Source organism: Sturnira hondurensis, unplaced genomic scaffold (genome assembly GCF_014824575.4).
Source record: "Sturnira hondurensis isolate 20B ecotype Veracruz unplaced genomic scaffold, ASM1482457v3 Scaffold0018728, whole genome shotgun sequence".
NCBI lineage: Eukaryota > Metazoa > Chordata > Mammalia > Chiroptera > Phyllostomidae > Sturnira > Sturnira hondurensis.
The window spans coordinates 17043261-17058036 of record NW_028091359.1 but is presented as its reverse complement, the minus strand read 5'-3'; the positions used below and the strand labels follow the sequence as shown (position 1 = coordinate 17058036).

General features: G+C 57.3%; 1 protein-coding gene across 18 annotated transcripts in view; it reads left to right on the top strand.

Annotated features, from left to right (window-relative positions):
* Positions 1 to 14776, top strand: part of MYO18A (myosin XVIIIA) — a 94666-nt gene that overhangs the window by 67681 nt on the left and 12209 nt on the right. For all 18 annotated transcript variants that reach the window (XM_037070137.1, XM_037070136.1, XM_037070135.1 and 15 more), the window contains 18 exons: positions 1755 to 1883; positions 2561 to 2704; positions 3101 to 3190; positions 3329 to 3448; positions 3661 to 3772; positions 4216 to 4343; positions 4680 to 4834; positions 6543 to 6666; positions 6744 to 6944; positions 7514 to 7624; positions 8137 to 8241; positions 8572 to 8718; positions 9031 to 9144; positions 10474 to 10590; positions 10787 to 10870; positions 11299 to 11436; positions 13683 to 13868; positions 14313 to 14452. In XM_037070137.1, coding sequence (XP_036926032.1) covers positions 1755 to 1883; positions 2561 to 2704; positions 3101 to 3190; positions 3329 to 3448; positions 3661 to 3772; positions 4216 to 4343; positions 4680 to 4834; positions 6543 to 6666; positions 6744 to 6944; positions 7514 to 7624; positions 8137 to 8241; positions 8572 to 8718; positions 9031 to 9144; positions 10474 to 10590; positions 10787 to 10870; positions 11299 to 11436; positions 13683 to 13868; positions 14313 to 14452 — 2345 coding nt within the window. The remainder of the gene's footprint in view (positions 1 to 1754; positions 1884 to 2560; positions 2705 to 3100; positions 3191 to 3328; positions 3449 to 3660; positions 3773 to 4215; positions 4344 to 4679; positions 4835 to 6542; positions 6667 to 6743; positions 6945 to 7513; positions 7625 to 8136; positions 8242 to 8571; positions 8719 to 9030; positions 9145 to 10473; positions 10591 to 10786; positions 10871 to 11298; positions 11437 to 13682; positions 13869 to 14312; positions 14453 to 14776) is intronic.

Below are 14776 nucleotides of genomic sequence, written 5' to 3'. Positions count from 1 at the left end.
CCCCCTGCGTCATTCCCGCACCTGGCTGCAGCAGTCGAGTGCCAGGGCCCTGCCCTGCTCCACGCAGAGTTAGGGCACAGGTGGATGTTCGCTCACATCTGGTCTGGGAGAGAAGTGTCGGGACCTCTAGGCTGTGGTTGGCACTGGACAGTGAGCAAGGATTCCCTGTTTATGCCATCACTTCAAAGGGAGGGGGGTCTCAATCTGAGCCCAAGGACCTTGAGGGTTTAGGTAAGGAGTTTGGGGATATGAGAGCCTCCTGCTATGTTTGTAAAATGCATGTGGATGGGCATGTTGGGGAGGAGATGGCCCTGAGCCTTCCCCTAATCCTCAGGAGGACTCCCAACCCCACAAATATATAGCTACTCAAGACAGGAGTGAGGCTCGCTGCCCCCTGGCCTCTGGACCATCCCTTTTCTCCTCGGGTGTTTCTGGGCCATTATCTGGCCCCACCTGGCACCTCATGCTTCTGCCCTAGTCAGATGACCGTGCCTGCTGACAGCCAGCACAGGGGACGTGGGTAGTCCCTAGCCCCTGGCGGAAACACAGCCTCACACATTGTGGGAAATCAAGGCTCAGGCAGGACACAGGGCCCGTGGGAGATCCTGGCACTCAGCCTCCAGTGCGGGAGGCGGGAACGCGTTACCGAAGACCGAGCTGCCTTTCTCCCAGGCCAGCCTGCGGGGACTAGGTTTCCTCAGAGCTGCCAGAGGCAAAGCTTTCTCAGCAGAAAGTGTAGGCCCATCCCCCACGTCTCCCCTGAAGGGAGGCCTGGAGATACTGTAGCTAATGGTTTTGAGTGTTTCCCTTGGAGTTCACCTCTTCTCTTTGCCCCACAAAAGGGAAGATTTCATGTTCTGAGCAAGGCAGAGGCGGGTGTATATCTAGGTGTCCCCTTGCCCTCTCTAAGGAGACCAGAGCCTTGTCCACCTATTTTCCCTCCTCCTTCCTCTCTTCGTAGAAGAACTTACTCGGCTCCAGCTCAGAGCACCGGAGAGTGGGAAGATAGGCTGGGTGTGGGGGCGCCCAGCTGGTTCCTCTCACATCTGCCCTCTAGCCCCCAAACCTGTAGGGCAGGTCCCTTGACTAGGCCAACCTCCGCCCACCACACTGGCTTCTTCTTGAAATGAAACCTGGGTGTGTGGGTGGGGTAGGGTGTTGGCACATGAAGGAGGAGATGTCTGAAATGAAACTGAGCTGAGAGGGTTCACGGAGGGGGCTCCCTACCCCTTCCCCACCCCCTTTCTCTGTACACCGCTTCCTGGACCTTTTTCTTCTCACATACCTGTACCACCCTCCACGTCACCTGATCTCGGGCAGCTGGATGCCAAAGGCAGCTGGAGCACGTGGCTGGGCTGGCGGTGGGCACAGGGGGCGTGGGCAGTGTCGGGGGCAGTCCTGGGGGAAGAAGCCACTTTTGTTGTGGCAGAGGGATGTCCTCTCCCCGTTTGAGCAATGGTGCTTCACTGCCTTCTTATCCCCATTACTTCCTTTGACTTTCCTCCTTTCCTCTCCCTTTGAAGTTAGATTTCCCAGCTACTCCTCTCCCTCCAAAACCTTCCCAGTCCCCAGCTGGCCCCACTCCTTCAGCCTTCCTGGGGCCTGTTCTTGCTGCTTCCTTCCTGTCTTGGACGTTTGGATTTTCAGGCTCTTCCCAGGCCAAGGGCCTGCCGGTTTCCTGGGCCTGCTTCTGGTGTCCTCGGCCAGGCTGCCCCACTCAGTGTCCTGCCTTCACCCGGCCTGCTTCTCCGCAGGTGTTCTTCCGGGCAGGCACATTGGCGCGGCTGGAGGAGCAACGGGATGAGCAAACCAGCAGGAACCTAACCCTGTTCCAGGCGGCCTGCAGGGGCTACCTGGCCCGCCAGCAATTCAAGAAGAAAAAGGTACTCCAGGGACATCCCCATCCCACTTCCCAGCCTAGGCTGAGTTCCTGGGCTGGGGTGAGGGGCTCCAGGGAACATGTAGGGGCAGGAAGCTGGTCTTGGGGCTGTGAGTTATTCTCTGGGGGAGAAGAGATAGGGACCTCCCAAGGCCACCATGCCCTGGGCCAGGCTGGGGAATGGGCAGCCCCGCTGCCCCAGTGAGAGCGCAGGCGTGTCCAGCGATGGGACCGTGTGGCCTGGTCCAAGGGTTGGGGTGGGTGGGGGATCAGGGCCCAGACGAGGGTGGGCTGTGGATCGTAGGCTGCTCCATGAAGATTAAGGAGCTGTGTCAGCGACTCCTTTTCTTATTAGCAAGTCCATAAAACAGGCAGCACCGCCGCCTCTTGTGTTTCAGCAAGATTAGGTTTTATAGCATATCCAGGCCAGGGTGCCGGAAATAATCAGGCAGCAAATAAAGCAGGCGGAATTATTCCTAATGATGGCAGCGTGGTCAGTGCCCAGTGCAGTGCTCCCAGGGCCGTGCTCTCTGTCGCCCACTTTCCGAGGAGCAGAGGGAGGCTGGGGGCAAAGGGTGGCATTGGGGGTGTTTGACTCTGGGTCAGGAGGCCCGAGGAACAGCACAGTGGGAAGGCCTGGGACTGAGAGCCCCACTGTGCACCACCCCGACCCCAATTTAGATCCAGGACCTGGCCATTCGCTGTGTGCAGAAGAACATCAAGAAGAACAAAGGGGTGAAGGACTGGCCCTGGTGGAAGCTCTTTACCACGGTGCGACCCCTCATTGAGGTGCAGCTGTCCGAGGAGCAGATCCGGAACAAAGACGTACGTACCAGCCCCAGGAGGGCCAGGTGACTGGGAGGAAGAAGACTGGTCCGTCCACGTGGGCAAGAGTCCTACCAGCTTTTCTTGGGCTCCCAAGTGTTTCTTTGTTTAGTCCAGAGAGCTGGTGTCCTTGGACTACGCCTATCAAATAGAAGGCATCCCTCTGGGGTGCTGGCCAAGCCCCCCCTGGGGGGGGCGCCTCATAGGATAAAATCTTGGGCATCCTCAGCACGTGGAGAAGGGTCTAGGAATAGGAGCCCCTGGAGGACAGTGGATTCCTGTTTCCTGGTGTTCTGGCCCGGGGTTTACCAGCTTTATTAGCCTGAGGGTGCAGATCCTGGGCCCCAACCTCTCACAGAGCCTCTGGCTCACTTCGCCCTCCTTACTGCACCCTAGGAGGAGATCCAGCAGCTGCGGAGCAAGCTTGAGAAGGTGGAGAAGGAGCGGAATGAGCTGCGGCTCAGCAGTGACCGGCTGGAGACCCGGGTGAGTGACTCCCAGCACCGGACAGACTGACCCACCTCCACAGGGAGGCTGGGCCTAGGGCCCCCCCCAACCCCCGAGGCGTTCCTGCTGAGTGAAGCAGGCATTTCAACTGGTGGCATCTCCCTCCCCCCACACCAGATCTCGGAGCTGACATCGGAGCTGACAGATGAGCGTAACACGGGAGAGTCCGCCTCCCAGCTGCTGGACGCGGAGACTGCAGAGAGGCTCCGAGCCGAGAAGGAGATGAAGGAGCTGCAGGTGAGGGCAGGGCTGGGGTAAAGGCAGCCATGCTAGCGGCCGCCACACTGTAGTGCCATCTGCTCCCCCAAGGACAGGTGGCTTCTTCGCCACTTGTCCAGCACCCCTGTCTGCCCTGGGTAAGCATGTGACCGTGGTCTCTGGGGCTCAGGGGTGTGGGGGGTGCTGAGTGACGGGGTGGAGTGGCACACCTCCTAACCCCTCTCCTGCAGACCCAGTATGATGCACTGAAGAAGCAGATGGAGGTGATGGAAGTGGAGGTGATGGAGGCCCGTCTCATCCGGGCAGCTGAGATCAACGGAGAAGTGGATGATGATGATGCCGGTGGGTCTGGGGCTGGAGGGACTCAGTAGTGGCCTGAGCGGCATGCTCTGAGGCCCCCCCTTGGGTAACCACACCCCTTGTTCAGGCCTGTCTCCTTTGTGTAAGTCTACTATGAGGCTACAGTGAAATAAATGGAAAGTAGAGGGGTCAGATGCAGGGGAGTATTGTGGAGGGGTATAAGAACCCTGATAATGGCAGTGGTTGAGGGCCGTGGTCTAGCAGTTCCTGGGAAGAAGACAGCATGTAGCCACCTCCCCCTCTCTAGACTTTTCTCAGCTATTGGCTCCTTCCACCTCAGGAGGAAGCCATCATTCCAGAGACCTTTCTGAGTCCCTGTGACTGACTCCACCTGCTGCCTCTCCCTGCCCCACCCTTCCTTCCCTCTGCCCTTTCTTGAGGACTCTCAGAAGCTCAGTCCTCCCTGTCTGCCCCCAACCCCTCAGGTGGTGAGTGGCGCCTGAAGTATGAGCGAGCTGTGCGGGAGGTGGACTTCACCAAGAAGCGGCTCCAGCAGGAATTTGAGGACAAGCTGGAGGTGGAGCAGCAGAACAAGAGGCAGCTGGAGAGGCGGGTGAGTCTGCCAGGAGCAGTGGAGGCCTGTGCTGAGCAGGGGGGGTGGGGGGTGACGACAGGAAGAGGCTCGGAGCCACATACAGACCTAGTGAATGGCCAGAGGCAGGCAGGCCCTGGGAACAATAGGGGAGGATTGGCCTGTTTGCCTGTCCACACGGGGGATGCCCAAGGCCAAACCGTTGTTAGGGTGTCTTAGTTTTCTGAACGTCCCTGACTCATCTCTCATCTCTGGATTTCCTCCTCACTCTTACCCATCTCCTTCTCCTCACCTTCTCCGCCAATGCTTCTGGGCCTCTCAATGGTTGATAACCCCACACCCCATCTCGACCCCTAGCTCGGGGACCTGCAGGCAGATAGTGATGAGAGCCAGCGGGCTCTGCAGCAGCTCAAGAAGAAGTGCCAGCGGCTGACGGCTGAGCTGCAGGACACCAAACTGCACCTGGAGGGCCAGCAGGTCCGCAACCATGAGCTGGAAAAGAAGCAGAGGAGGTGGGTGGGCCCCCTGCCCTGGGTGCAGGGGGCCTCCTAGAGCAGCCCCAGACAGGGCTCCCTGCCTCCCCGTCCAGGGAGGAAGAAGGGAGGACCTGAATTTGGCCAGAGGCTTTGCCTGCATGGTCACACCTCCTAGAATTCGAATGGGCCTTACTCCCAACCTCTGAGGAGCACTCAGACCCCACCCCCACTGACGGCCTGCTCAGGCCTCTGCCCTCAGGTATGCTCCCCCTCAGAATTCCCGTCACCCTGCCTGGGCCCAGGAAGGATGGGCACCAACCAGGCCCCGTGCAGGAGCCCTTGCACCGTGGCCCTGCCCCTCGTGCTCATCCAGCTCCCCAGCTCCCCAGCTCCCCCTCACCTCAGCTGCACAAACACCCTCTCCTGACAAATGTCGTTAAACTACCGTGCCACTTCCATCTCATTATGGTAATGACACAAGGGGGGGCCTCACAGGAGCAAATCCAATCTAAATTAATTTCCCTGGCTGGGGACAGGATTGGGAGGCCTTTATTAGCAACACTGAGGAGCCCACGCACCCTGAAACAGCAGGGTGCCCCAGGGAGTGGGAACAGCACCCAGCTCTCCTGTGCAGGGCTGGGGTTCTCAGGGGCAGCCCCTTGCCCACAACCCTGGAGGTGAGAACAGCAAAGCCCGTCCTTACAGTGACCCCAGGTTACCCTCAGCCTCCTGGGTTGGGCTGATGCTTTGCAGAAAGGGAGAGGAAATGAGGTCTTACATTTCTTTCTCCTGGCACCATGACTGTCTGCTTCCCTAGTCCTTATCTTTACCCCCACCCTCCCCTTTACCTAGAGACGGGCACCCATAGCAGGAACCCCTTTCTGAGCACCCTGATGATGCACCAGCTTGGCCTAGTTACTATCTTGCCGCACTCCCCACTGGGCAACTTATTAGGTTTCAGCTGCCCAGGGTTTTCTTACCTTTTTTTGATATGGGATTGGGGTAGGGGAAGCTGTTTAGTTTTCTTCAGGAACCTGATGAGCTATTCAGGGAAGGTGTTAAAAGGAATTTCAGCAATTTGCCCCTTACTTAAAGTCACTGGGTAGGAAAGGGAAGGCTGGGAAGTGGAGGAGTAAAGAAAGAGGCCCCCACCTGTGCACTGGGCCCTGGCCTGTTGAAGCACAGAGCCAGCGGGCACAGTGGGGCAGCTGGCTTCCAGCCCAGTGTGGGGTATCCTAGTGGACACATGGGTACTGCAGGGGCAGGGGTCCTGGCCGAAGGCTAGTGCTGAGAGGTGGGGGCAGGAGCCACAATGAACTGTGGGAAGTTAGACGAGGCAGGATGTCCATTTCTACCCACCTGATGCCCCCTCTGCACTCACCCTGGGCCCTCTTTCTTGAAACGAAGTGAAAAAGGCCGAGACCGAACACCCGAGCAGAAGATGTTCATCTCCTCTCCGGAAGTGGTCTATGGGTCCTCTTGGGCCCACCTGCTGAAAGGGCTCCTTGGACCCGCTCAGTGAAATGTGCCCCATCCCAGACTAGGTTACTGAGCAGGGCCTCAATGACTTGACCTATCACCCCCGAATGTCGCCTCACCCCAGCCATAGTTCAGGCTGCCTGAGTGCCCCATCTGCCTGTATACCAGCCGCATCTGTGGCATCGTTTCCTGGCAGCCTCTGGGTGCTAGAGACCCAGATTCTGCCCTTGTCTGATGGAGTCATGCTGGCCATGCTCCTCCACAGGTTTGACAGCGAGCTCTCACAGGCGCACGAAGAGGCCCAGCGGGAGAAGCTGCAGCGGGAGAAGCTGCAGCGAGAGAAGGACATGCTCCTCGCCGAGGCTTTCAGCCTGAAACAGCAACTAGAGGTGTGTGGGGCTGTCCACCATCCACACCCAGTCCCCTTCACAGGCCAGGGCCAGCCTCACCTTCTCTTTTGCTTCAGGAGAAAGACATGGACATTACAGGATTCACCCAGAAAGTCATCTCACTGGAGGCTGAGCTCCAGGACATTTCCTCCCAAGAGTCCAAGGATGAAGCCTCTCTGGCCAAGGTCAAGAAACAGCTCCGGGACCTGGAGGCCAAGGTCAAGGATCAGGAAGAGGAGTTAGATGAGCAGGCGGGGACCATCCAAATGCTGGAACAGGTGCTGGAGGGCTTGGCTAAGGGGGGCACCACTCTCCCCACAGCTTGCCTGGGGCAGGGGCCAGAGGAGGGCAAGATCTCAAATTCAGTCAATTGCTCATTCATTTGTTCCCTTATTTACAAAATGTTGAGTGAGCACCTGATCTCTGCCAGCCTCAGTGTGAAGACAATTAAGCTACCCTGGTGCTTTCCACAAGAACAAACCTTGACTGAGCTCCAGTGGTAAGGGGCTCACCATGCACGGCAGCCAAAGGCCATGAGCCCACCCTGGCTGCCACTGAGCCACTGCGTCAGGTCAGGGAGCTACAGCCCAGAAGCCAAATGGAAAAGCTACAGGGTTGTCCCCACCCCCAGCAGCCTTCTTGGGCCTGTGCTAGACAGACACCTAATAGGAAGTTCAGCTTCTCCAGAAAAGCCCACTGCCACAGGATCAAGGCGGAAGCAGAGGGAACTACTGGCAGAGGCGCTCCCGGTTCCTGAGTCTGGAGAGAGCCGCCCATCAGAGTGCAGGGGCGGGGGCCAGAGCGCCGCTGCGAGAGGAACCCAGTCTCTACTCCCACCCACCGCCAGGCCAAGCTGCGGCTCGAGATGGAGATGGAGCGGATGAGACAGACCCATTCTAAGGAGATGGAAAGTCGGGACGAGGAGGTAGAGGAGGCCCGGCAATCATGTCAGAAGAAGGTAAGGTGACGGGCACTTACCTTTCCGGTGTAAATGCCAGGTCCCCGTGGCTGCTTTAAAGTAAGGGGGTCTCTATTTCCCTGCCTCAGCCACGCCACCTTTCATTGCCATCCTGGACCAGGAGTCTCTGCTCCTGGCATTAGGTGGGATGTGTGCTCTCAGGGACTACAGAGGAACTCAGGCTCTTACGGGACCAATGCTCTCTGCTTTCTGTGCCAACCGGCAGCCCGCCATGTGTCACCCCGTGCAGTCAGCTAGCTGGGGTCCATGGGGTCTGCCCACTCTGGAACGAGGGCTTGGGGTCACTTGCACGTCCTGCCATCTCTCCTGTCCCTCCCAGGCTGCTTTGAAACCCTAAGAAGTTCAAATTCAGGGTCTGGTCCCTTTGGGGTCACCCGTGCTCAGCCTTGCCCCACTGTTTTCCCTGGGGTGGGGAGATTCAGAAGGGAAGGGGACCAGCTTGCTCTGGTCACTGGAGGGACTCATGGGGCTCTCTCCCCATGGTTCTGCAGTTGAAACAGATGGAAGTGCAGCTTGAGGAAGAATATGAGGACAAGCAGAAGGTGCTGCGAGAGAAGCGGGAACTGGAAAGCAAGCTCACCACCCTCAGTGACCAGGTGAGTGGAGACTGCAGGCAGGGGCCTGGCCAGCTGCCTGCCCCATCCCGGCTTAAGGATAGGACTCTTAGGTGTGGAACGCTGGGAACATGCAGGGGGTGGAGGGTGCTGGGCTCTGTGGAGCCCACTGTCATCACTCGTGGAATTGGGTGATAACCACACATTGTATACCCAGGCTTTTCCCATTGGCTGGTGTGATCCTGTCACTTCTACTGCCGTCGCTCGTTAGGGAGACTCTGAGAGTGAGAGCAGGGGGAGGCCTGAGCTTGGGGAAGAGAGGAGGAGGCCCTGTGGGGAAGCCCAGAGCCCCAACTTCTGGCGTCCACCCAGGTGAGCCAGCGGGACTTTGAGTCAGAGAAGCGGCTCCGGAAGGACCTCAAGCGCACCAAGGCCCTGCTAGCAGATGCCCAGATCATGCTGGACCACCTGAAGAACAATGCACCCAGCAAGAGGGAGATCGCGCAGCTGAAGAACCAGGTATCTGCAGAGAGGAAAGGGTCAGCTCCCAGGGCAACTGAGCTTATTTTTTCAGTTTCTTTTCTCACCTTCTTGTCCCTCCCAGTGGTTCTTGAGTCCTTGCAAAGGGGGTGACAAGGAAGCAGGGAGAAGGCTCTTGTAGCAACCACAGACCCCAAAGCCTCTGCGTGATGTGTCTAGCCCTGGGGTGCTGTGGGTGGGCCCTGGGGTGCTGTGGGTGGGTGAGGAGGAGAGGGAGAGCACCTGGGCAGCCTTCCTGCCCCCAGGGAGTATCTGACGTCTCTCCCTGGGGTGGGGTGGCTCTGTGTCCAGCTGGAGGAGTCAGAGTTCACCTGTGCAGCAGCCGTAAAAGCACGCAAAGCAATGGAGGTGGAGATCGAAGACCTGCACCTGCAGATTGATGACATCGCCAAAGCCAAGACAGCGGTGAGGCACCCGCTGTTCAGGGCCGGGCTAAGGGAAAATATGGCTGTGACAGTGGCTGCCTTCACTCCAAACAGGGACCCCTTCCCAGCCAGGTCCCTTGGCACCAGAGTTTTCTGCAGGGAGAGCAGGCCTCCCTCCTCTGTCCCTCCCACTACTGGCAGAGGCCCGGGGAGGGGTTGCGGTGGAAGAGGGAGCCAGTGAGGGCCCATCTCCCTGTTTAACCACCTGCCTGTGGGAGCTTGGCCACAGGCCCCAACACCATAAATAAAGGCATCTAATGGGGCTGAGGGACATAAGCAGGTGCCTAGAGATTAGAAAAAGCACCGATAAGGGGATGGGATGGCTTGTTTCCCCTCCCCTTCCCCTGGCCTGCCCACTGACAAGCCCAAGCGGCAGCTAATTAGCACTCTCATTTACTGCCTCCCTTTTAATTGCCCACCTCTCCCACGGCCCAGTAGCCATAGCTGTAGCTGGCTGAGGATTCATTACTGGGCACCAGTACCCTCTCAGGCAGGGAATGGGGCAGGAGAGGAGGCGGGGCTTGGCTCGGGGCTCCACGACCCCGTAGCTAGCCACCCGGCTACTGACATCAGTCCCGCAGGCTTGATTTATCCCCCTGACATTTGTGCTCCTCAGCAGTTTTCAGGTGAGTAATTCAAATTCCTTAATTGTGTTAAAAAAGGCTGTTATAAAATTACCATTTTATTTAAATCTGAGTTAATAAATTTCTTGGCAGAGGCTTCCCCAGCTCCCCACAGCCCAGTAACAAGATGGATGGGGCAGAGAAGGAGCCAACGCAGTCATTTTGGTTTGGAATTACAGGCTAATAGATTCATTCATTTCCTGAAGCTGCTGTTGGCTGTCTCTTCCCCTCCCCCCAGGAGTGGACTGGCTGTGGCGTGTGGATGGCCGGCTGGGGAGCAGGCAGTCCCCGGGGAAGCCAGACCCCATGCCAAAAGAGCTTCACAGATTTGAGGGGTCCTTCCTGAAGGGGGCTGAGGGCGTGAAGGTTAGGGCCTAGACGGCTGGTGCCAGGATGATGGGTCGCTTGTTCTGGGCAGACCTCTACTGCCTTTTCATTAGCCTCCAAAGAGCTGCTAGAAAGGAGCTGTCATTTAGCCCAGGGTCTGCCTGTGCTGCAGAGACGGCCCTTCCCTCAGCTCCCTGGCCCAGAGCAGGACAGGCAGCTCCCCTGAGGCACTGGTCCTGGAACCCACTGTAGCAGGTGGACCTGACCTCATCATGCCCCCTCCTGTTAGAGGTGACATGGGGAGGGTTCTGGCTCACGCCAGGCCTGAGGCCCTCTGATCTCTCTTTATTTCTGTCCAGCTGGAGGAGCAGCTGAGCCGCCTTCAACGTGAGAAGAACGAGATCCAGAACCGGCTAGAGGAGGATCAGGAGGACATGAATGAGTTGATGAAGAAGCACAAGGCAGCTGTGGCACAGGTACCCTGCCCAGGAGTGCCCGCCACGCCCTGTGCCACAGACACTGCCCTCTCGTCCTCCCCAGGGGTCCCCAGCACAGCAGCCACTTCTTTGGAGAGGTGTCAGTGCCTGTGGCTCCTGGCTCTCAGGGTAGGGTGGAGGGGGGTGGATTTGAGGTTTAGGGGGGATCCTGCTTCAGCACTCACTCCTTTCCCAGGCCTCCCGGGACCTGGCTCAGATGAATGACCTCCAAGCTCAGCTAGAAGAAGCCAACAAGGAGAAGCAAGAGCTCCAGGAGAAGGTGGGAACCAGGGTCTCCCTTGGTAGAGAGAGGGTGTCAGGATCACCATGCGCGGGGATGAAACCCCAGGCTCGCAGCATAGCAAGCCCCTCTCTCTGCCGTCAGTAATCCACAGAGCAGCGTCAAGTGCAGAGAGCTAGGCTTGAAGCCATGTCACCATAGCAGACATTTTGGCTTCAGCTGCCTCATTTCACATTTCTGTTCCCTCTCTGGTCCTTAGCTTTCTCCTTTCCCTCCAAAGGGCTAAATCTGTGCCAGCACTGGGCCAGGTGGGGAATGCCTCTGGCTCGCAGCCCCATTCTTCCTCCTCCCCTGTGCATCCCTCCCTCCCTCCCTCAGCCTTCTGGTCACCATGGTGATCTTTCCAGCCCCAGACTCTGCCCTCTTCTGCGCTCAGTTCTTTCCTCTCTTCCTGCTTCCACCCCCAGCTACAAGCCCTCCAGAGCCAAGTGGAGTTCCTAGAACAGTCCATGGTGGACAAGTCCTTGGTGAGCAGGCAGGAAGCTAAGATCCGAGAGCTGGAGACACGCCTGGAGTTTGAAAGGACTCAAGTGAAGCGGCTGGAGGTGGGTGCACTCTTCTCCTGGTCCACAGTGACCAGGGCAGAGCTGCCTTAGCAGCTAGAGCCACACATGCTGAGCAGGGCTAGGCAGGCTGCGGATGCCCCTCAGAGGCCTCTGCCAAGCTGCCAGGCCAGCTGACGGGGCGGGGCCTTCTCCCCTGCCCGCCTGGCCTGTTCTGTGGGCACCACAGAGCCTGCCTGCTTTACATTCTGTCTCCGTGCTTACTTTCTGCCAAGGGACCAGAGCAGCTTAGCTTTTCGTCTTCATATTTTCCTCCACCATGAGCTCCCCCCGCAGGCCCGCCTCACTCGCTCTCTGGCAGGGTCATAAATATGCAGTGAATGGCGCCACTCCTATGAGGCTGAAGTCTGTTCTCTCATCTCGCTGCTGTCTCTTTCTCTCCCTTCCCTTTTCTGTCCCCTTTTTTCCTCACTTCTTTCCACCCTTCTCATCTCTTTGTTACCGTCTGTCATCATTTTTTCTCCATTTTTGCCCCATTCTTTCTTCTCTTTGCATTTTTCCTCTCCCGAATCTTATTCTCCTTTCTTACCTTCTCCCTGTTTCTTCCTACCTCCATCCTCGCCATTCCTCCTCTCCCTCTACTGTTCAGTCTCTTCCCTTCAACCCTTCTCCTTTTTCTGCTCACCTCTTCTCATTTTATCTCTCCTTCCTCTCAGCTGTAGTCTCTGAGCTTCAAATTCGGTCCTTCCTGTTCTGCGTCCTGAAGCCCACGTGCTCTAGCGTCCTCCCTTCCTGGCAGAGCAGACGGGACGAAAGAGGCAGCATTCTCTCTCGGGGCTTCCTCCCCTCTCGCCCTAATTTTTAAGTCCTCCTCCTCCTCAAGCTTGTGGACGTGCATCTGAGCACCAACAGTTCTCCAGGAGAGAACATTCCAGCCACCTTGCATCAACCCCTCATCGACAGAGCAGGCACTAGGGTAGGGGTGGAAGCAGGGGACTGTGGAGCTGGCCGTGGTCACTTGAGGGCATTAATACCCTTGCCCTAGGAAGAGAATATGGCTGAACCTCCCAAGATGGGGTCACAGTCTTCAGGAGAGCTAGAGAGAAGCAGAAGTTAATAATAGTTCATGTTCTACCTTGGTGATAGTTTGATCCCCATTTTACATACAGGAAGGGCTGAGGGAGGTCACAGCACTTTCAAGGGGCAAAAGAGGCCATTTGTCTGCTGGACATAAGATAGACCTGCTTTACTTGTCTGTTTTTTCTCGTGGGTCCCAGTCCCTCTCGTCATCTCTCTCTTTCATTGTCCCTTCTGCTCACAGAATATTGAACCCAAGTGGCCCCTAAAGATCATGTGGTCTAGCCCTGTGATTGTAGAGACACGGAGATGGAGGGGTGCTGAGAGGTGGAGACCCCGGGAGCAGTTAGGGCGGAAACAGAGTCCTTCCCCCTCACTCCGCCCCACTCTCCAGGTCATTTCTTGCTCAGCACCCTGTGGCCCAGCAGGAAACAATGTGTTCAAGTTTCTGGGGGAAGAGAGATTCATCAGGCTTAGATGGTTGGCTCTGTGCTAGGAATCCGATGGCTCTTTAGTCTTCTCCTCACCTGGGAACTCTCAATAAAGCCATTTACCTTTGAGCTCAGGATCCAGCTCTCAGGAGCTGCTGGGTTCAGGGTGTCTGAGGGAAGCCTGTGCTTGTGGAGGCCCCACACACAATGTCAATGTGGACAGCCCCAGACTGTGGCCAGATGTCGCTAGTTACAATGCCAACACTAGCACCCTCCATATTCCAGGGCACCTTCACATAGCATACTTGATTCGGTCCTTAAAAGACCCTCAGAGGCTCTGGCTGTTTAGCTTAGTGGATTGAGCACAGGCCTGCAAACCAGAGGATCTTGGTTCGATTCCCAGTCAGGGCACATGCCTGGGTTGCAGGCCGGTTCCCTGCAGGTCAGTTCCCAGCAGGGGACGCACAAAAGGCAACCATACATTGATGTTTCTCGCCCTCTCTCCTTCCCCTCTACAGATAAATAAATAAATAAATAAAATCTTTTAATAAATAATAAAATGTAAAACTACCTTTAAAAAAAAGACCCTCGGGGGACGAGGTGTCATTCTCCCATTTTGCAGAAAGGCAAAGGAAGCTGCCTCAGAGGGCTTTAGTTTCATCCCCACCTACCAGTGCATGATGGAGCCAGAGCTGGACCCCAGGCCTCTTGACTCCAGAGTTCTGCCCCAGCTCTCTCTCTGCCTGGCTGATGGGCCCCTCTTCCCACCTCCCTGTCCAGAGCCTGGCCAGCCGGCTCAAGGAGAACATGGAGAAGCTGACTGAGGAGCGGGATCAGCGCACAGCAGCTGAGAACCGGGAGAAAGAGCAGAACAAGAGGCTGCAGCGGCAGCTCCGGGACACCAAGGAGGAGATGAGCGAGCTGGCCAGGAAGGAGGCTGAGGCAAGCCGAAAGAAGCACGAACTGGTAATGCACCCCACCCTGGGGCCCCAAGCTGGCAGCCCTTTGAGTAGCTGTTAAGCACACACCTGACCCCTGGGCTGGTGGGAAGTGGGCCACAAAGAAACCGTGATTTAGAGAATTGGAGGAGAGAAGATAGTCCAGGAAGCCCTGGGGGCAGGCCAGGGGCCAAGGGTTATCTTGGAATCTTCATCAGGCGAGACCAGGCCCAAAAGCCCAGCAACACCAGAGTAATAATAATAATAGTAGTAGTAGTAATAATAATAATAATGATAATAATAATAAAGCTCTGCAGGCTTGCACTCTTGTAGCTCCTGCCTGGCTGGTAGAGCCCAGAAGTAGGCTTTCTCAGGGGCAGCTAGATGGGAGACTAGCCCACCTGTGACCTGGACTCCCCCCCCCACCCCACCCAGGAAATNCCCCCCCCCCCCCCCCCCCCGCCCCACCCAGGAAATGGATCTGGAGAGTCTGGAGGCCGCCAACCAGAGCCTGCAGGCCGACCTGAAGCTGGCCTTTAAGCGCATCGGGGACCTGCAGGCCGCCATTGAGGATGAGATGGAGAGCGATGAGAATGAGGACCTTATCAACAGGTAAGAGGGGACTCTAGGGCTGGGGCAGACAGCACAGGGGCCCTCTTGACAGGACTGTGGCCCAGGCCACCGGGAAGAATAGCTGCAACCTCTGTCTCCCTGTCATCGAGCCACCAGCCTCCCTCCTCTTGCTGTCAAACCCTGGCATGGACCTGTCCCCTCCGCAGCTGAGGGCAGGCCAGGCGCTGCCTGGGTGAGGCTCCGCCCCTCCTCCTCCTGGTCCTCCCTGCCCAGGCCTGCCCCAGACCTGGCTGTCCAGCTCTGCCTCTTCGAGATGAGTTATTCCCCCATTTAGCTGCATTTCCTGTGGCGCCTGCCCTACTC